This window comes from Sorex araneus, chromosome 9 (assembly GCF_027595985.1).
Source record: "Sorex araneus isolate mSorAra2 chromosome 9, mSorAra2.pri, whole genome shotgun sequence".
Taxonomy (NCBI): domain Eukaryota; kingdom Metazoa; phylum Chordata; class Mammalia; order Eulipotyphla; family Soricidae; genus Sorex; species Sorex araneus.
Window position 1 is genome coordinate 18,820,246 of NC_073310.1, and position 20,854 is coordinate 18,841,099.

Consider the following 20,854-nt stretch of genomic DNA (forward strand, 5'->3'; position numbering starts at 1 on the left):
CCATATACCATTCTGGCCATGTACAAGGCTAGTGCTCTCTGACCTTTAGTGGTCATGGTTTATATAGGGTTAGTTGCAGGGCTAAGCTGATTGAAAACTTATGGGCAATAGATAAACAGGGGAGAGGGGTCAGATTAGCTACTGGAATCTTCTCAGAGGACAGCATTTTTTCTTCCTCACTTTTTCCCATAACTGCACCTGCTGGGTAGATTGTTTTGGGTCACATCTGGCTGTGCTTAACGCTTATTCCTGGCTTCCTGACTCTGTGCTCAGAGATCACTCCTGGCAGTGCTTGGGAACTGCATGTGGTACCAAGGATCAAACCAAGGTTGGCCACATACAAGGCAAGAAACTTACCCCCAGTACTAACTTTCCAGCCCTGTTTTCTGGCATATTTTATTATCTTGTATGTGTGTGTGTGTGTGTGTGTGTGTGTGTGTGTGTGTGTGTAAGTGTGTGTTTGGATACCACACATGAGTTCGGGGTCTCAGCAGTTACTCCTGGCTCTGCACTCATGAATCACTCCTCGAGGGGCTTAGGAGACCATATGGGTTTCTGGGGATCAAACCAGGTATTGGGGATTTTATTATTGTTATTTTATTATATTTCTCTTGGGCCAAACTCAGTGGTACTCCTGTGCTTAGGGATCACTCCTGACAGAGTTTGGGGGCCAGATGGGGTAGCAGAGAATCAAACCTGGGTCAACCATAAGCAAATGCCCTACTGCTGTGCTATTGCTCCAGCCTAGAGTGTCGAAGATGGCTGTTTCTCCCTAATCTCCAGCCCCCAAGGCATTTTCTAACCCCAACTCTATGTTACTGCTTCTTCCTTTAAATGTTATAGGCTGCCTTGTTTTTTCTCATCTGATACTTTACTATTGACCCTTATGTCGAGATTTGGGTATTTTCATACCCACACCCTTCTCTTCATGGGGGACTTAGGAGAGACGGTATTTTATCTTTGTATCTCCTAGGTACAGAGGACATTCCTGTCCTAGAACATTCCTGGCACCTAAATTTAAGTACACACTGAACTTAAATGACTAGAATGTACTAAATAGGTCAACAAATCACTCACTGGAATGGCAAAAGAAGCTGATTTTGATTTAGTGAAGTTCAGTGAAGGCTTTTATTTCTCCCACCCACCCACAAACATACCCTTTTTTGTTTTTGTATCTTAGAGACAAAGTGTTTGTAGAGAGGAATTGTATTCATTAGGGCTCACATGCACAATTTATTTTTATTTATTTATTTATTTTGGGCTGGAGCGATAGCACAGTGCGTAAGGTGTTTGCCTTGCACGTGGCCAACCCAGGTTCAATTTCTCCGTCCCTCTTGGAGAGCCTGGCAAGCTACCAAGAGTATCCCACCTGCTTGGCTGAGCCTGGCAAGCTAACCCGTGGTGTATTCGATATGGCAAAAACAGTAGCAACAAGTCTCACAATGGAGATGTTACTGGTGACCACTCGAGCAAATCGATGAGCAATGGGGTGACTGGTACCCATTTGAGCAAATCGATGAGCAATGAGATGACAGTAACAGTGGCAGTGATTTATTTATTTTAATTTTTAAATTTTTAGTTTTTGAGTCACTGTGCTATATAAAGTTACAAAGCTGATCATGGTTGGGTTTCAGTCATACAGTGCCCAACACCCATCTCTCCACAAGTGTACATTTTCTGCCACCAGTATCCCGTTTCCCTGTTGCTCTGCCCCCCCCACCCCCCACAGCCTGTCTCTATGCCAGACACTTTCTTTCTCTCGGTCTCCTTCTCTGTCTCTGACTCTCTCTCTTCTTTGGGGCATTATGGTTTGCAGTACAGGTCCTGAGAGGTTATCATCTTTGTTCCTTTACTCCTTTCAGCACACAGTTCTTATCCAGAATGTTAATTTCTAACTATCTTTGTCATATTGATCCTTTTTCTATCCCAACTGCCTTTTCGCCGAGCATTTGAGGTAGGCTTCCAACTGTGGGCCAATCCTCCTGGCCCTTGTTTCTACTGTCCTTGGGTATTGGTCTCTTATTATTATTTTCTAATCCCACAAATGAGTCCAATCATTCTATGCCTATCTTTCTTCTTCTGACTCATTTCACTCACCATGATGTTCTCCATGTCCATCTACTTATAAACAATTTTTGTAACTCCATTTTTCCTAACAGCTGCTTAGTATTCCGTTGTGTAGATATACCATAGTTTCTTTAATCAGTCATCTGCTCTGGGGCACTGTCTATTGTGAACAGTGTTACAGTGAACATAGGAGAGCATATAGCATATCTGCTGTGTGTTTTTGGGCTCCCGGGGTATATTCCCAGAAGTGGTATTGCTGGGCTATAGAGAAGCTCAAGTTTTAGGTTTTTGAATACCTATATTGTTTTTCAAAAAGGTTGGACCAATCAGCATTCCTACCAACAAAGAAATAAGTGCCTTTCCCCCCACATTCACATCAGCGTTGGTTGCTCTTGTTCTTTTTGATGTGTGCCGGTCTCTGTGGTATGAGATGATATCTCATTGTTGTTTTGATTTGCATCTCCCTGATGATTAGCGATGTAGAGCATTTTTTCATGACACATGCACATTTTATACCCCCTTCTAAAACCAAGACACAGATCACTTGCTAATGAAATGAATAACTACCCTTCATCCAGGGCTTCCCACTCCCAGCTGCTACCAATACCTGGAAATTTAGATCTGTCTAGAAATCATGTCTTAAAATGTGTGTGTATGTGTGTGTGTGTGTGTGTGTGTGTGTGTGTGTGTGTGTTTTCATGGATCATAGTCTCTTTACATCAGGTGCTCAGCTCTCAATTGGCACTCTGTAAAAAGATAAAAATGCTTAGTTAGAAAAATAACAACATAAAAAACATTTAAAACATCTAACCACAGTTATGGGGTGAGAGTGATAATAGAGTGGATCCCTTGAGTCAGCCAGGAGTGATCCCTGAACTCAGAGTCAGGAGTAACCCTGAATACAGCCAGGTATGGCCCCAAAGCCAAACAAAAGAAAAACAAAAATTACCTTATAGCAATTGTATTCCATCTTATTGTTTTAATTTTTTTATAATTAATTTTTTGGAGGTGCCACACCTGGAAGTATCTGTTGATTATGCATAACCAGTGATCAAACCCTCAGCAACTTCCCCGGTTTATTTTAATTTTATTTTGGGGAAAGGGAGTGGCTGAGTCACACCCCCCTTACAGTGCTTAGGGCCTACTCTTGGCTCTGTGCTCAGAGATGAGTTTGATGGTGCTCAGGGGTGCTGGGGATTTGAGTCAATCGACCATGTGCAAGGGAAGTACCTTACCTGCTCTACTATCTCTCTGGCCCATTATTATTATTATTATTATTATTATTATTTTATTTAGATTTTGGGAGCACAGTTGGCTTTTCTCAGGGCTTATTACTTCCTTTAAGTTCAGGGATCACTCCTTGCTGGGCTCAAGAGACCATATATGGTGCCACTCGTTGGCATTATTCAAATCTTACTATACTTCCCTCCCATTACTGATTGGGGGCAGCAGGGCAGGACCCCTATGTAGCTTTGAGTATCAAGGAAAGCTTGTCAGATTTGCAAATGAGGAAGAGTGAACCAGAGGTTCGTGGTGGAAGGAGTGATAGAAAAATCCCATGCTGGGCAGAAAAAAAACAAGTGCCAGAGTTTGCTAGTCATTGAAAAAGTGAGGTTATTCCAGAACAGCTGGAGAGAAGACAAAACTTTGGGGTGATGAACATGACTCAGTGGCAAAATGAAGAAGGCCTCAAATTCCTTGCACTCCTATGAAAAAAAAAAGACAAAACCCACTTTTCCTCACCCCCTTGTCCCAAACCCTCTTTTCTGATTTTCCTGTTTTATTAAAAAAAAATAATGAAGGGGCTGGAGCCATAGCACAGCGGGTAGGGCATTTTCCCTTGCACGCGGCTGACCCAGGTTTGATTCCCAGCATCCCATATGGTCTCCTGAGCACTGTCAGGAGTGATTCCTGAGTGCAAAGCCAGGAGTAACCCCTGTGCATCGCCGAGTGTGACCCAAAAAGCAAAAAAAAAAAAAAAAATTAACGAAGAGGGGCCTAGCAGAATGCTTGCCTTGCTCACATGCTACCCAGGGTTTGATCTCTGGCATCCCATATAGTCCCTTGAGCATAGCCAGGAGGATTTCCTGAGTGCAGAGCCAGGAGTAATCTCTGTGCATTGCCAGGTTTATCCCCCAAACCAAACCAAACCAAACCAAACCAGTTGTCTTCTGTTAGTATAAAACTGAACTGTAGGGGCCGGAGCGATAGCACAGCGGGTAGGGCGTTTGCCTTGCACGCGGCCGACCCGGGTTCGATCCCCGGCATCCCATATGGTCCCCCAAGTACTGCCAGGAGCAATTCCTGAGTGCAAAGCCAGGAGTAACCCCTGAGCATCACTGGGTGTGACCCAAAAAGCAAAAAAAAAAAAAAAAAAAAAAACTGAACTGTACTGACTACAGCTCTTAGGAGCTGAACTTAGGAACGGCAGCCCTTCTACTTAGATGTTTCTTTTTGTTTGTTTGTTTTGGTCGCACTCAGTTTACTCCTGGCTCTGTGCTCAGGGATCACTCCTGGAGATACTTGGGGGACCACATGTGGTGCTGGAGATGGAAGATAGAACAGGATTGGCTGTATAGACGGCAAAAACCTCCACTCCTATACTGTCTCTGCTGCCCAACACAAATGCTTTTTTTGTTTGTTTGTTTCTGTTTTGGGGCTACACTCAGCTGTGCTTGGGGTTTACTACTGGCTCCTTGCTCAGGAGTAATCCTGATGGCTCTTGGAGGACCATAAAGAATGCTGGGGATGGAACTGGGTAGGTCACATGCAAGGCAAACACCCTGTCTGCTGTACAATCTCTCCAGTCCCCCCAAATTAGATATTTCCTAAGCACAGGTGCAGTGTCTGAATCACTCTCTGCTCTGGTACAGAGCCAGGCAACAGTCACAGCTCAGTAATATTTAGGGGATGAATAAGATGGTCAAGCAGGACCCTGTGAAAGATGAATGGCATCCTTTGGCACACTATGGATATTAAGGTACCCCATGGAGCACCCTACGGTGTGTCTGAGCAATGAAGTGGTTAACAACAGCATGCCAGTGACAGATTTGTTAAGGAGAACCTACTTGCAGAATAGCGATGCCCTTGATACAGTCAATTAATTCCTTAAGTATTCTGCCTTGGAAAGACCTGCTGATTTGATTTTATCTGCCTTTTCAGACTGATCTTTGATCATATCCCAGTCCAGCTGGACTTCCTCTCCTCTTCTTCCCTCACATTACTGATGGGGTGGGATCTAATTACCTCATTGCCCCTTGATTTATTTATGGAAAAGGCTGAGGTTAAAGACAAGAAGAAAGCAACTCCTGGGCTCTTTGGGGACATTCTGTAAAACCTTTCCTTTCCTCCATTATGTTTGATCAAACCTTTTCTGGCTCTGGCAAATTGGCATTGTTCTTGCTTACGCATTTAAATAAACTTCTCTCCCAGGTTTGAGTGGAAGCCAGTCATGTAGGTTAAGTCAGGCCTGCCTATTCCCCAGGGATCAATCAGTCAACAAGAATTCATTGATCCCGCTGGAAGCAGCTTTTACAAGCAGCACTCAGACGTTCTGGCTTCCTCCTTCACAAGACACTTGGGGAAGACCATTCTTTTGACATTTTCAATTTTATTACTACACAGATAATCCCTGGATACATTCATCTTGTTAAAAAGTGGACGATAAAATATGTGGACTAACAAGTGAAAGGCTTCCCCCCTTCCTTTCAACCAATCCCCTTTATTCGGAACTTTAAACAACGTACTTTTTTATACACGCACACCCATACGGACGTCGATCTAAAAATAACATCTATCAGCTCTCAAGCTGCAGTTTTGCTTCGGGGAAAAACAAAAACATTTGTAATAGTCTGTCCTGGGTATCCTTCCACTAAGATCATCCAGACCCACGTTTTGATGTCGATAACAGTACGTCCCCGCACAGATTCCTCTCCCTACGGATGGGCATGAGCACATTTCAAGGCTTCCGTATCATTTGCTGTGACACATGCCTGTTTTCTGGGAATAATCCACTCAAACATGTCTTTATTATAATTACCACCTGCACTGCACTCACTCAACACCGAGCGCCCCTTAAACAAAACACGTCTAAGAAACAGTTTCAACGGCGGGATGGAAAGGGGCATTTTCTTTTTTTCGGAGGGGCGAACTAGGCTCAAGAGGAGTCTCCATCTCGATCTAGGAGGCCGTCAGGGTTTTCTAAGCAGTTGTGAGAGCCCTCCCCAAGCAGGACCCGTAGAATCTGGGAAGGAAAAGGAATGGGGGGGATGGGGGGTGGGGGATGAGCGCGCTTTTAGCCCAAGCCTAGGGTTTCAGAGCTGCAGGCCAGAGGCTGCACTGCAGTGCACTCCAGGCGCGGGACGCAGAGGCGGACGCCAGGCGCAGGTCGGCCGAGGCGGAGCGGGGCCGAGCTGCGCGCGACCCTCGGCGCGCACGGGGAGGTACGCACTGGGGCGGCCTCTCTGGCCCCTGCTCCCGCGGGCTCTATGACACCGCGCAGGCTCGCGGGACCGGGCGGGGCCGACTAAGGAGGAGGAGACGGCTCCACGCTGTACGTCTCCTTCTAAGTCTCGTTCAGAACCCTCGCGAGAGCTAGGCGGTCTCGCGCCTGCGCGCTGCAGGAGCGCCCGAGGGCCATGTCAGGTTGGTCGGCGTGTCTGTGACGGGAAGACGGGCGGTGTGGAGGCCTGTGAGCCTCCCGAATCGGCGCCACCATGAGCAGCACCTTAGCCAAGATCGCGGAGATCGAAGCCGAGGTAATGAGCCTGGCCGGCGCTTCCCGTTTCTGCGCTGGCGTTTCTTCTGCGGCGGCTCGCGCCTGCCAGACAGATGTCTCTGCAGCCGCGTCAGGACCTGGCCGGCGCGCCCCGGCTCCTCTCCGCCCGGGCCCGCGGTCTCTCACGCCCGCCCCGCCGGCCCCTGGGCCTCGTTCCCGAATCCCCTCCCCTCCCTGCGCCCGCTTTCTCCGACTCCCCGAACCCCCGCAGTCCGGGCCGACTGGCTCCGAATCCTCTCGGTCCCGGGCTCGCGTCCCCCCGTCTCCATCGGGGACCCCCGGCCGGCGTTCTCCGGCTCCGTCAGGAACCCGTCCGCCGCCCTCCAGGGCCCACGCCCCGCACCCCAGGACCAGCCCCTGTTGTAACGTCGCCTCTCTCAGTCTTGGGATTTGCTCTTAGCAACACCAAATCCCCTCAATCCCATCGTTTCCCGAGCCGCTCTTGACGGCAGTGCCTTTCTTTCGTTGTTGTGCCTCGCACCCCTTCCCCTGTTTAATGACGCCCCCCCTCCCTACTTTGCCAGCGATCCCGATAGTCACAGTCAGAGCTGTGGTACCCCTGGGATTTGGGTGATTCTGTGGCAGGAACCTCAGCCCTTTCGGTCCTGAACCCTGTATTGAATGGGACATATTGTCAAAACCATGCCGTGTGTGTGTGTGTGTGTGTGTGTGTGTGTGTGTGTGTGTGTGTGTGTGTGTGTGTGTGTGTGTGTGTGTGTGTGTGTGTGTGTGTGTGTGTGTGTGTGTGTGTTCTGGAATGAGGCGAAGGGACTGGATGATGGAGGGAGCAGATCTTCGGGGCGGGGGTGGTAATTGCACCCGGGACCCTCGTTTATGTCTACCACTGAACTGCATCCCCAGCTTGACTTAACGGAATATTGACAGTCGTGAAAGCAAGGACAAGGGAAATTCTCTGAGGACTAGAGAGCATTTATTCCGGGTACTTAACTCTGTCCACGCTGCTTCTGATTTGTGGCTGTGATTCCTCCCTTCTAGATGGCCCGTACCCAAAAGAATAAGGCCACAGCTCACCATCTGGGACTGCTGAAGGCTCGGCTGGCTAAGCTTCGCAGAGAACTCATTACTCCAAAAGGTGGTGGAGGAGGAGGACCAGGAGAAGGTTTGTGATGGTTTACTTCAAATCTGGGGGATATAATTTTTTATCAAGATTATATAAGTAGGGCTGGAGTGAGGTGTTTGTTTGCACACACACGGCAGACATAGATTCGATCCCTGGCATCCCGTATGGTCCCCTGAGCACTGCCGGGAGTAATTCCTGAGTGCAGAGCCAGGAGTAATCCCTGAGCATCCCCGGGTGGGACCCAAAAAGGGTGTGGGGGGGACATAATGTAGGTATATTAAATAATTTTTAAAAGTCTATCAAAGTAGAGTTATATTCTCAAAGTCTGCATTCTTAAATTGTGTTAATTTTATTCTGCTGGTTTTAAGGCAAGTGAGTTCTAAGTGGACTACGGTTCTATTCATTTATATTATGTTCCACTTCAAAATAGGTTTATTTTGGCTTGCAAAGTATGTCTTTATCAAGATAAAATATATGAACTGGAGAGATAGTACAGCGGTTAAGGTACTTGTAGAATGCAGTTTACATGGTTTCTGAAGCACCACCAGGAGTAACCCCTGAGCAAAGCCATGTGTAAATGTTGTGCACAACCAGTATAAACTGCCCCCCTCCAAAAGAAAATTGTGTTTTTAAATTAGTAAATTGATATGAAGGTCAGAAGAATAAATTAAAACCAAGAGAGCTGAGGTTAGGACTAAAAGTTATGTAACTGGTCTGTATTTTCCCCTATAGTAGGGCAACAAATTAGGCTTTGAATTTGTCTCCTTAACAAAGAAAACAGACAGCAAAATCTAGTCAGCCATACAGTTCCCAGGGTTTTGTAAGAGAAAAAAGAAACTTATTTTTTAGATCAACTTTTACATGCCGTTTGAGCCTTAAGTAATACTATGGTTACTACAACAGAGGCAACAATTTAAATAGTTGAGGAATAAACTTGGTTTTTTGTTTGTTTTTCGAGGGCCACTTCTTTTTTTTTTTTCTTTTCAAAAGCCACTTCTGATGCATTGCTTAGGGGTCATTCCCGTTGGTGTTGGGCTGGGGATTGAACCCAAGGTTCCCATATGTGGAGAATGTGCCCTAGCTCTTTGAGCTATCTCATGATACCTGAAGAATAAAATTTTAATGAAACACTGCCATGATCCAGAGACTCATAAAAACATCTTGGGAGAAATCAGCACGCTTCAGAGATACCTCCGGACCCCAAAGTCACCATCCAGTTAAAAATTTAACTCCCCGAGTATCGCCCTATTTAAAATTTTAGAATTTCTGGAGCATGTGGCCATATTTGTGACTATGCAACATCTCATACTGTACGCCACTGATGTACCAGGTGTAGCACACCACATTGAATGGGACACAAAGTAGAAGTCAGCCAACCTCGATTAAGAAAATATTAGCACACAAGGCTTAACCTGTAACAACATGTTAGTAATCTCTTATACAAGGGCTTAATGGCTCTAGGGTGAAATACAACAATCTTCACACACTTTGTTCTAAGGAAATCTTTTTTGATAATTTATAGCAAATTATTCACAACAGGCAATACAAAATAAGTTATTTTGGGCCTGCTATTGGGGCAGTGGTTGGGAAAATTTTAAATAATAATGGTGGGATTAATAATAGGGACTGGAGCAATAGCACAGCAGGTAGGGTGTTTGCCTTGCACGTGGGCGACCTGGGTTGGATTTCTCTGTCCCTCTCAAAGAGCCCAGCAAGCTACCGAGAGTATCCCGCGCACATGGCAGAGCCTGGCGAGCTACCCATGGCGCATTCGATATGCCAAAAACAGTAACAACAAGTCACAATGGAGACATTACTGATGCCCGCTCGAGCAAATCGATGAACAACGGGATGACAGTGCTACTGTGTACAGTGGTGGGAAGGTGCTTGGGGGATTAATGTTGGAATATCAAATATAATAAATCATTGTGAACAATTTCATAAAAATAAAATAAAATTAAAAAACACTGCATTTAACATGAATTGCTTTAGGGTGTGTGTATATATAAGATAAATATACACACATATAAAACATACATATGTGTAATTTTTTTTTGCTATTCCTGGTGATTTTTGGCCTATTCCTGGCTTTGTGCTTGGGAGTTGCTCCTGGTGGTGCTTGGGGGACCAGGCATTGCTAGGGATTGAACTGGAGCTTTCTACATTCAAAGTATAGGCTCATCATGTATATAAACTATAGGGATAGTTTCTTGGGGGGCTGCTCCTGGTGATACTTGGTCTTATGATGGGGGACCCGATAAATTTAATACTATAGAGCCTTGAAGTGTCACGTTCTAGGCCGACTGTGCCAGGGAATAAACTCAGAACCTTTTGCATGCAAAGCCTGCACATCAGTATTTGTGCCCTTTGAGCACCCTGATTCTACAGGGGTGTGCGTAGGTCCTACTTTAGAAGTAAACTGTAAAAAGTTGGAGATATATGACTTTCAACATTCCTAAGATAACTTATTTTTAAATTTATTGATGCTTTAGGTTTTGATGTGGCCAAGACGGGTGACGCTCGAATTGGGTTTGTGGGTTTTCCATCTGTCGGGAAGTCCACACTGCTCAGTAACTTGGCAGGTGTGTATTCTGAGGTGGCAGCCTATGAGTTCACTACTCTGACCACTGTGCCTGGTGTCATCAGATACAAAGGTGCCAAGATCCAGGTAAGTTAGGCCTGCAGGCCAAACAAGGGAAGAAATCCATTCTTACTTTCATTTAAAAAGCACTTAGAGTGCTGTCACCAGGCCTGTCAATCTTTTATCTACTAGTACCTCACTGTCTAGTTGGAGAGATAGAGCAGTACATAAGGATCTATAATATAGTGGATATTCAGTCTGAAAATAGGAAAGAGTACATTTGAAGATACAGGGTTTGGGAGAGGTAAGTCTGATAAGACAGAGCTTGATGTTGCAAGTGGTAGTGTGGGGTTCAGAGAGATAGTAAGACACGTTGTATATGGCCTGTCCCAGTTTGATACTTGGCATATTGTCCCCTGAGTACTACCAGGAGTGATTCCTGAGCATACAGAAGTAAGCCCTGAGCACCGGAGGTATGACCTCACTCTCCCTCACCCCCTAAATAAAAGTGAAACTGGATAGTGTTCATCAGCTGGAAAAAATAGAGAGCAGTTTCAGGCAGTTGTAAACTAGCTGTTGTGGTACAAGCTTAGCATGGGACAGAAAGTGGGGAAAAATGAATCTGCAAAGATTGGTTAGAACTTGAATTATGCAAGTTTTAGTACAGTTAAGAAAGTTGGGGGGGCTGGAGCAATAGCACAGCGGGTAGGGCGTTTGCCTTGCACGCGGCTGACCCGGGTTCGATTCCCAGCATCTCATATGGTTCGCTGAGCACCACCAGGGGTAATTCCTGACTGCAGAACCAGGAGTAACCCCTGTGCATCACCAGATGTGACCCAAAAAGCAAAAAAAAAGCAAAAAAAAGAAAGTTGGATTTTCACTAAAAAAGTAAGCTGGATTTTATCTTGATACGATAGAAACCGTCAGAAACTTTTTTTTTTTTTTTAAGTTCTTGGGCCACACGTGGTGATGCTCAGGGTTTTTTTTCTGCCTCTGTACTCAGGGATCACTCTGGGCAGTGCTCAGGAGACCATATGGGATGCCAGGAATTGAACCCAGTCGACTGCGTTCAAAGCAAATGCCCTCCCTGCTGTCTTATCACTGCCCTATCAGAAACTTTTTAATAAAGAAATAACTTGATTAGACTTTTTTTTAATTATACCTTTTTTTTTTTTCTTTTTGGGTCACACCCAGTGATGCTCAGGGGTTACTCCTGGCTTTGCACTCAGGAATTACTCCTGGCGGTGCTTGGGGGACCATATGGGATGCCGGGGATCGAACCTGGGTTGGCCTCGTGCAAGGCAAACGCCCTACCCGCTATCGCTCCGGCCCCAATTATACCTTTTTAAGAAGATAATTCTTATCTGTAAGGGCTAAAGAACTTGGTGTCCTGAAAAGTTCTTAGATAATGATTTAAGGATCCCAAATGGGAAATTCCATGAGTATGAAAATAGGTAAAATATGAAGGAACATATTTTGGTTTTGGGGTCATACCTGAGCAATTTTCTTGATATTTTGGGGTGATATTCTGGGGCTTCTCCCCATTCAGTGTTTAGACGTTGCTCCTGGTCGTGTTCAGGAAACCATATAATGTCGGAACATTCTTGTGCATTTGTAGCTTAAGCTCATCTCTTGGGCTTTCTTTCTCTCACCCTGGAATACATTTTTGTTGGCTGCTAAAACCCCCAGGCACTCTTCTGCTCTTTGCAGGATTTTTTTTATTAGAAAGCTGTTACCTTTCTTTATGTAGTTAATAAATACCTTGGGAGACTTGTATACTTGTTTTAGTATTCATCGGTGGATCTTTTTGTAGTAATCACTACTGTGTTTCTTAGCCTAATAATGATTCTGCTTTTCTCTTTCCTACTACATTAATTGAAATTCTACATGGAACTCTTTCCCTACATTTACTTATTCAGTAATTTGTGTCAGGATAGACTCATGGGTATCTTATTTATTGGTTATAATCCAGTGCTACCATCATTATTATTCTTTGAGTGGAGTGTCTCAGGGAATACTCAAGAGAATCTGGAGTTTCATTCTGGCTGTTCTTAGACAAACTGGCAATAGTGCAATGCAAGGACCTGAGGAGCAGTGGTCAGATTTTAAGGATTTTCATGCCCCCCCCCTGCAGTGCTCAGGGGCCTCTAGGGCTTGTTGCTGCTCTGGGGAACTGTGGTGTTGGGAATCTAACCTGGATCAGCCATATGCAAGGCATGTCTCCGTACCCCTATCTTACCTCTTCAGTTCCACTGCCATTCAGCTTATTTTTCAGGCTTTCATCATTAGAAACTCCTTCAGGTTGACTACTATGGTTGTCTCATAAGCCCCTACTCTCCTTGCCCCCCCCCCCCCCGATTTTGGGCCATACCCATAGTGCTCAGGATTTACTCCTTGCTCTGCACTCAGGAATCATACTTGGAAGTCTTGGGGGGGCCATACGAAGTGCTAGGGATTAAACCTGGGTCAGCTGGGTGCAGGATAAGTACCTTCTCTGCTATACAAGCACCTTACCCACACCATACCACCTTACCCACTGCCCACACACCTGGCTGTGCAGTGGCTGAAAATGACTTGTCAATCAATCCTCAGGATTCCCAAATACTTCCTTATTTTGTGGCATTACATGTTCCAGATTAATATTATTTATCTGCCTTTTCTCTGGAAGCATCTATTTCTGAAGAAACCCTGGTTCCTTTTTTTTTACGCTGCTGCTTGTGAGGACCATAAGGGATGCTGGAGATCAAACCTCGGTCAGCTGCTTGCAAGGTCTCATCCTACCTTCTGTATTATTGCTCTAGTCCTTTTTTGCTTATCTCTTAGGTTTTTGTTCATAGACAGGGTTGTTTTGTATAGCCACATAAACTTTCTTACACATCTCCATATTATACTTTGTTTTAAAAAAATTATTTTATGTTTTAAACATATCATCTTGGAGGGAGTCTTGGGTTACACCTATTGGTGCTCAAGGATTACAAAATCCTGTTTCTGTTCTCAGGTATTACTCCTGGCAAGACTTTGGGGGATCATATATGGTGTCAGGGATTGAACTGGGGCTAGCCAGGTGCAAATCAAGCACCTTAATCCCTGTCTCTCCAGTCTCCTTTCCCCCACCCTGCCCTTTGTTTCTTATAAGCATCTTCATTACCTTCTGTCAGGTAATGCATAAAGTCTGCAGTGTTTAGCTCCGTAATGTTGTTCTAATGTAGTTCTGAATTAAATCCCTTGCCTTTTGATTTTGCCTTTTGAAAAAAAATTTTTTCCCAGAGTTTGCAATTTATTTATTCATTTTTCTTTAAAAATATTGGCAGTTTTAATTATTGTGGTCTAAATTGGAATCAAAGAATAGCTAAGTAGGCATCGAGGTCAGGACCTGGGTCATTATCAGAGGATGCATGCTGTTGAGGTGCTTCAAGCCTTGGCTGAGCCAGCTCTTCTGGCTGCACTTCTGAGAGTCTACTCTTCCTTGTGGTGCAACATTTGATACAAACTAAGAGAGATATTCAAATAATCAGGGAATCACTTGGTACTAGGAGGGATAAACAATCCTCTATCCACAGCTACTTTTATGACCTTAAACATTTTATTTCCAGAGACTCCCTGGGGAGGAGAAGTGGCGGGGGGAAAAAGGGAAAACAGAGAAACTTTTATTTCTGATAGCAATTCTGGCAAGTTCTATATTCAAACAGCAGGTGAAGTCAGCAGGTTGGCTGTTAACGTTTCCCATGTTGTGTTAATCTTTAGTGACCTTAGTTGGTCTTCATAAGTCTTTTCTGTGCCAAACCTGTTGAGAAGCCTGCAGACCAGCAATAGGCCAGAACACATATACAGGCCAGCAGAACTTTGTTGCTATGTAATTTGTCAGGCCAACCTTCACACCATACTTCGGAAGCTCATGAAGGTAAGTTGCAGAGTCTATCATATTTCCTCCAATATGGGCATAAGCAATCTAACAAATATCTCTGTTAGCTATAGATACTATTCTCCTATATTTTGATATATTTTATTTATTTTTACCCTGGATTACCAAATATTTCTGAACATAAACAGTCACTTTTGTTCTTTGTCATCCTCTAATGTAGGCCTTATTCTTGACAGCTTTACCAAACCCCATTATGTGGGACATACTTATCCCTCGATTGAGACAAACCTGTAGGCCAGGGGGAGGGCTGAGAAAGGACTCTAGTTCCTCTGAGTGGGAAATGCTGTTTACTGATCATGATCTGCTGTGTGTGCTCCTTAGTCCCTGTGTAGCTTTTCAGTGCATTATCAGGGATAGAACCCATGGTAGGCATGCCTTTTACCATTGAGCAACACACAGCCTCTCAACCTTTGTTTAGCTTTTCAAATAAATGCAGTTAAAGTTTCTAGGTTTAATTGAACTGGAGAGAGAGTACAGGATTAAGGCACCTGCCTTTCTTGCAGCTAGCATTGCATTTAGTGCCCCAGGTACTGCCAGAAGTGTCTTCTGAACACAAAGCCAGGAGTAGTTATTGGGTGTGGTCTCAAAATTTAAGGGAAAAAAAAATGTTTCCAGCTCAGGGCACATGTGATTAACATGAATTTCTTAATATCTTTTTTCTTTTTGAGATCATACCTGATGCTGCTCTGGGGCCCATGAGGTGCCAGTGAGTTAACCCAGTCTCTCACATGCAAAGCATATACATAAGTCCTTTGAGTCATCTCCCTAGCTGATCACTAAGTATCAAATGTTATTTTTACTTTATTTTATTTTATTTTTTTGGTTTTTGGGTCACACCCGGCAATGCACAGGGGTTACTCCTGGCTCTTCTTCACTCAGGAATCACCCCTGGCGGTGCTCAGGGGACCATATGGGATGCTGGGATTAGAACCCGGCTCGGCTGCGTGCAAGGCAAACGCCCTACCCGCTGTGCTATCGCTCCAGCCCCTCAAATGTTATTTTTAAGATTCAGTTGTTTCTGGGGTAGGAGAAAGAGTATAGTGGGTGGGTGGGGGATGGGAGGACAGACTTGCCTTGCCCATGACCCATTATGATTTGATCCCCGGCCCTTTATATGGTCCTGCTGGCCCTACCAGGAGTGATCCCTGAATGCAGAACTATGGCCCCAACCTTCCCCTGCCTTCACCAAAAAAAAAGAAAAAAAAGATTTGGCTATTTCCTATAGTGAAGAATATGTGTGGAGGCTCAATCTTTTGAAAAGTGGGGGGATACTGAAAGAACTTTTTGGTTTGGGGATAAATCCAATGGTGCTGGGGGGTGGAGTGCTACTCCTGACTCTGTGTTCAAGGGTTATTCCTTGCACTGCTTGGGGAACCATACAGTTCTGGGGATCAAATCTGGACGTCCTGCATGTGGAGTGTGCTTTGCAAGTGCTCAACCTACTAAGTGATCTAGCTGGAAAGATAGAGAGGTAGAATGGTTCGTTGGCCTGAAGAATGTGGGTTATAATCTACCAATGAATATATCCCCACATTTTGCTAGGCATTTTGTTTATTTTTAAACCTTTGTAGTTGATCAAAGTCAATTAAAAAAAAAGAACTGTAATTTAAAATATTGTTAATTATTGTTTTTGTGTGTACGTAATTCATTCTAACACCACACCTATCACCAGTGTACCCACCTTCTTCCTCCAAGGTTGCCACTGTATTTCCCTTTCAGCACCACTCCCACACCTACACAAACTCAGTTTGTTTTTTAAATAAACTCGGTTTTGTGTGTTGTTCTGTTGTCTTGTCTTTGGTCCTTGCTACTTTGATGTGTATCCTTTTTTTTTTTTTTTTTTTCTTTTTGGGTCACACCTGGTGATGCACAGGGGTTACTCCTGGCTCTGCACTCAGGAATTACCCCTGGCCGTGCTCAGGGGACCATATGGGATGCTGGGATTTGAACTCGGGTCGGCTGCGTGCAAGGCAAACGCCCTACCCGCTGTGCTATCTCTCCAGCCCCTTGATGTGTATCTTTTAAGTGCCACATATGAGAGTGATTATTCTGTATCTATCCCTTTTCTTCTGACTTTATTCAGCGTGATATCCTCTATCCATGTTGTGAATTGCATGATTTTTTCTTTCTTGAAGCAGCATAGTATCCATTGTGAATATATACCACAACTACCACAAATTCTTGATCTATTCATCTGTAGTTGGACATTTGGGTTATTTCCAAATGTATGCATACACATGCACACACACACGTCTCGTGTGTGTGTGTGTGTGTGCGCGCGTGCGTGTGCATATATTCTTTTAAGTTAATGTTTTTGTGGTTTTGGAGATAGATGCCAAAAAATGGCACTGCTGGTTGTATGTATGCTAGTCATATTTTTTTTGAGAGATCTTTATATTACTTTGCTAAAATGTTGAACCAGATGACATTCCCACCAACAGTGGATGATGATACCTTTCTCACCACAATCCTGACAACATTGGCTTTCTCTAGACTTTTTGATATATGCAATTCTCATAGGCATGAGATGCCACATCAGTGTTTTGATTTGCATTTCCCTGATTATGAGTGACCGTGTGCACTTTTTCCATATGCCTATTGGTCTTTGAATGTCTTCTTTGGAAAATTGTCTATTCATCTCCTCTCCTCATTTTTGGATTGGGTTGTTGAATCTCTAGGCATTTTAAGCTAGGTAGCACTGTAGCATTGTCTTTCCATTGTTCATCGATTTGCTCCAGTGAGCACCGGTAACGTCTCCATTGTGAGACTTGTTACTGTTTTTGGCATATCAAACACGCCATATCGAGTAGCTTGCCAGGCTCTGCCATGCAGGCAGGATACTCTCGGTAGCTTGCCAGGTTCTCCAAGAGGGACTGGAGCCATAGCACAGCGGGAAGGGCTTTGACCTTGCACACGGCTGATCTGGGTTCAGTTTAAGCTAGGTAAAGTACTTAAGTTTAGAAGGTGATTAATAAAATTAATGTTCATATGCGCACTTAGGAAGATTAGTTTCAGATATCCTGAATTTTAGATGCTTGATAGTTCTTTTTACTTTGTTCATATTTATAATTAGTTTCTCTTTTCCTTGATTTTGCAGCTCCTTGATCTCCCAGGTATTATTGAGGGTGCCAAGGATGGGAAAGGTAGAGGCCGTCAGGTCATTGCAGGTAAGTAATCCAGGGTCAACATCCTGGTGAGGTGTTATCCTTTTACTAGATACTGTGCTTTTAGAAAAGCTCTATTTGGTTTGGAAATAATTGATACTAAAGTGAAAGACTTTTTTTTCTCACTTCTTATTGGAGGGGCCTCAAAGAATAATAATCCAGAGCTTTACTTTCTTTTTTTTAAATTTTTTAATTGAATCACCATGAGAAAAGTTACAAAGCTTTCAGGTTTAAGTCAGTCATTCAATGGTCAAACACCCGTCCCTTCACCAGTGCACGTGTTCTACCACCAAGAACCCCAGTATATCTCCCATCCCACCCCACCCTCCTCCTGGGTGGCTGATTTTCACTTTAATCTCTGTTCACTTTGATTACATTCAATATTTCAACAGTAAACTTCTTATTATTATTTGGAATTTTCCCCCAACAATCAGACCTGCCGAAAAGGCATCATTTGATAATATGTTTTCCATTGCTGAGAATGAAGAGCATATGAGGTTTTGGATTTCTGGTATTTAGTAATTAAGTCCGGAAAAATTTCTGCCAGAGGTTGCATCACTGCAAGCTCCTACCTTTGTTTAGTGGGTTTTAAGAGATTGACGCTGCCGAAAGGAAAGACTGAGAGAGAAAAACCATTTCCCTCCTGGGGCAGCATGGGACCGTCACTTAGTTCACAGTCTAGAGGCATTTCTGCAAGAAGCCGCTGGGTGCCGAAAGTAGTTAGTGGGCCTCCGAGATCTTGGTCGCTCAGGAATGGAGCCTCTGTTCCTGTATGGCCGCTTCGGGTCTCGTCTGGGCACAGTACCGCCCCCATCCCGAGGTCGCCGGATCGCCGAGTCACTGCTAGCTTGTACCTGTCAGAGCTTTACTTTTAAGGAGAAACATGAACGATGGAAGTGAAATACTTTGGTCCAGTGGTTCAAAAGTTCATTGCAGGTTTAGAACTAGGACCTAGGTTTCCTGATTCCTACTCATTCCTTTCATTATTTTTTCACTTGCAAACATTTTTTTGTTTGGGAGCCATATTCAGCATTGGGGGGGGGTCTCTATTGTTTTTTTTTTTTTTTTCCTTTTTGGGGCTGGAGTGATAGCACAGCGGTAGGGCGCTCGCTCGCCTTGCACGCAGCTGACAAGTGTTTGGTTCCTCCGCCCCTCTTGGAGAGCCTGGCAAGCTACCAAGAGTATCGCACCCACATGGCAGAGTCTGGCAAGCTACCTGTGGTGTATTTGATATGCCAAAAACAGTAACAAGTCTCACAATGAAATGTTACTAGTGCCTGCTCGAGCAAATCGATGAACAATGGGATGACTGTGACTGACTGACTGTGGGTCACACCCGGCGATGCACAGGGGTTACTCCTGGCTCTGTGCTCAGGAATTACTCCTGGTGGTGCTCAGGGGACCATATGGGATGCTGGGAATCAAACCCAGGTCAGCCGCATGCAAGGTATCTCTCCAGCCCCATGGTGGGGTGGGGAGGGACTCTATTGTGCCATGAATTAAACCCAGGACCTCAGGCAGGTGCTTGATCAGTGAACTGCAATATTATATCTCCTTTTTGTTTGCTTGTTTTTGTTTTGGGTCATACCCAGTGATACTCAGGAGTTACCCCTTGGTAGTACTCAGGGAACCTTATGGGATGCCAGGGATTAAAATTCGGTTTGGCTACCTACAAAGCTGCTTGTCTACCTACCAAGCTTCCTGGCTACCTACAAAGCTGCCTGTTTTATCGCTCTGGCCCTGTCTCCTTTTACTTTTAAATAGTAAAAGGATAAGTTAGGCCTGTCCTATTCCTGGTGGATCAGTCAACAAGAGCTTACTGAAGCCCCAGAAAGCAGTTTTTACAAGTTGCACATAGCTCCCAGACATTCTGACTTCCTTTTCACAAGCTACTTGGGGAAGAACCTTCTTTGATGTTTTCAATGTTATTACTACATATATAATCCAATGGAACTTTAATTTTGTAAATAGTTGACAATAAAATATATGGAATTACAAGTTAAAGCCTTTCTCTTCCTCCCCTTGTATCCAGTTTCTTTCATTCAGAACTTTAAACAATGTACTTTCATACATGCACAATATACAGATGTCAAGTTAAAAATAACAGTAAAGTTAACTAAAATGAAACTATGCTTACTAGATTATTTTTGAGTGCTTTTCATTTTGGATCTTTATTAACACTTGAGGAATTTGGACTCTTGCCTTATGTATTCATTCTGACATATTTTTGTTTTTGGGTCATACTCAGTGGTACTCATGGACTATTCTTGGCTCTCTGCTCAGGAGTGATCCCTGGCAGTTCTTAGGGGGCCATATGTGGTGCTAGGAATTTGAACTGGGGTCAGCCTATGCACAGTAAGCACCTTACTTCCTGTACTTTTTCTCTGGCCCACTGACTCTGATTTTTTTGCCAGGAATTGAACCCAGGGCCTTGTACAGGTAACAATGCACTCTGCTGCTGAGCCACCTCCCTGGTTCTATCCTAAACTTTTTTGTTTTGTTTGTTTTTGGGCCACACCTGGCAATGCTTATGGTTACTCCTGGTTCTGCACTCAGGATTTACTCCTGGCGGTGCTAGAGGGACTATAATGGGATGCTGGAGATTGAACCCGGATCAGCCATTTGCATGGCAAATGTCCTGCATGCTGCACTATTGCTCCGGCTGCCTGAATTATTTTTCAAATGATTTGATACATCTATATATACTAGAAGAAAACAGACTACATTGCAATTGATGTATGTTTTTAAGTTTTTGGTAACCTTAAGAGTTTCAGGTGTGGGTCAAAGAGGTAGTACAGGAGTAAGGCACTTGCCTTGTACATGACTGACCCTGGTTCAAATTTCTGGTACTCTGTATGGTCCCCCAAGCACTGCCAGGAAATTAACACAGAGGCAAGAGTAAGCCGTGAACACCACTGGGTGAGGCCTCCAAAGAAAAACCAAAAAACTTGAAATAACTTTTTTTGTTTCAAAAAAAAGCATTTCAGGGGGGCTGGAGCGATAGCACAGCGGGTAGGGCGTTTGCCTTGCACGCGGCCGACCCGGGTTCAAATCCCAGCATCCCATATGGTCCCCTGAGCACCGCCAGGAGTAATTCCTGAGTGCAGAGCCAGGAGTAACCCCTGTGCATCGCCAGGTGTGACCCAAAAAGCAAAAAAAAAAAAAACCAAAAAAAAAAAAGCATTTCAAGTGTGCTTATGTTGGGGGGAGAGGCCTTGACCAATCAGTTTCTGTGATGCTCACTCAGCCTGCCGGAATGGGC

The 20,854-nt window shown here is 44.3% G+C and overlaps 1 protein-coding gene across 1 annotated transcript in view; it reads left to right on the forward strand.

Moving 5' to 3' along the window:
- The first annotated feature begins 6,662 nt into the window (after window positions 1-6,662).
- The window catches only part of DRG1 (developmentally regulated GTP binding protein 1), a 28,376-nt gene continuing 14,184 nt past the window's right edge, over window positions 6,663-20,854 (forward strand). The window contains exons 1-4 of the mRNA XM_004615575.3: window positions 6,663-6,824; window positions 7,841-7,964; window positions 10,418-10,593; window positions 17,526-17,595. Of these exons, the coding sequence (XP_004615632.1) occupies window positions 6,783-6,824; window positions 7,841-7,964; window positions 10,418-10,593; window positions 17,526-17,595 (412 nt within the window). The 5' untranslated portion in view covers window positions 6,663-6,782. The remainder of the gene's footprint in view (window positions 6,825-7,840; window positions 7,965-10,417; window positions 10,594-17,525; window positions 17,596-20,854) is intronic.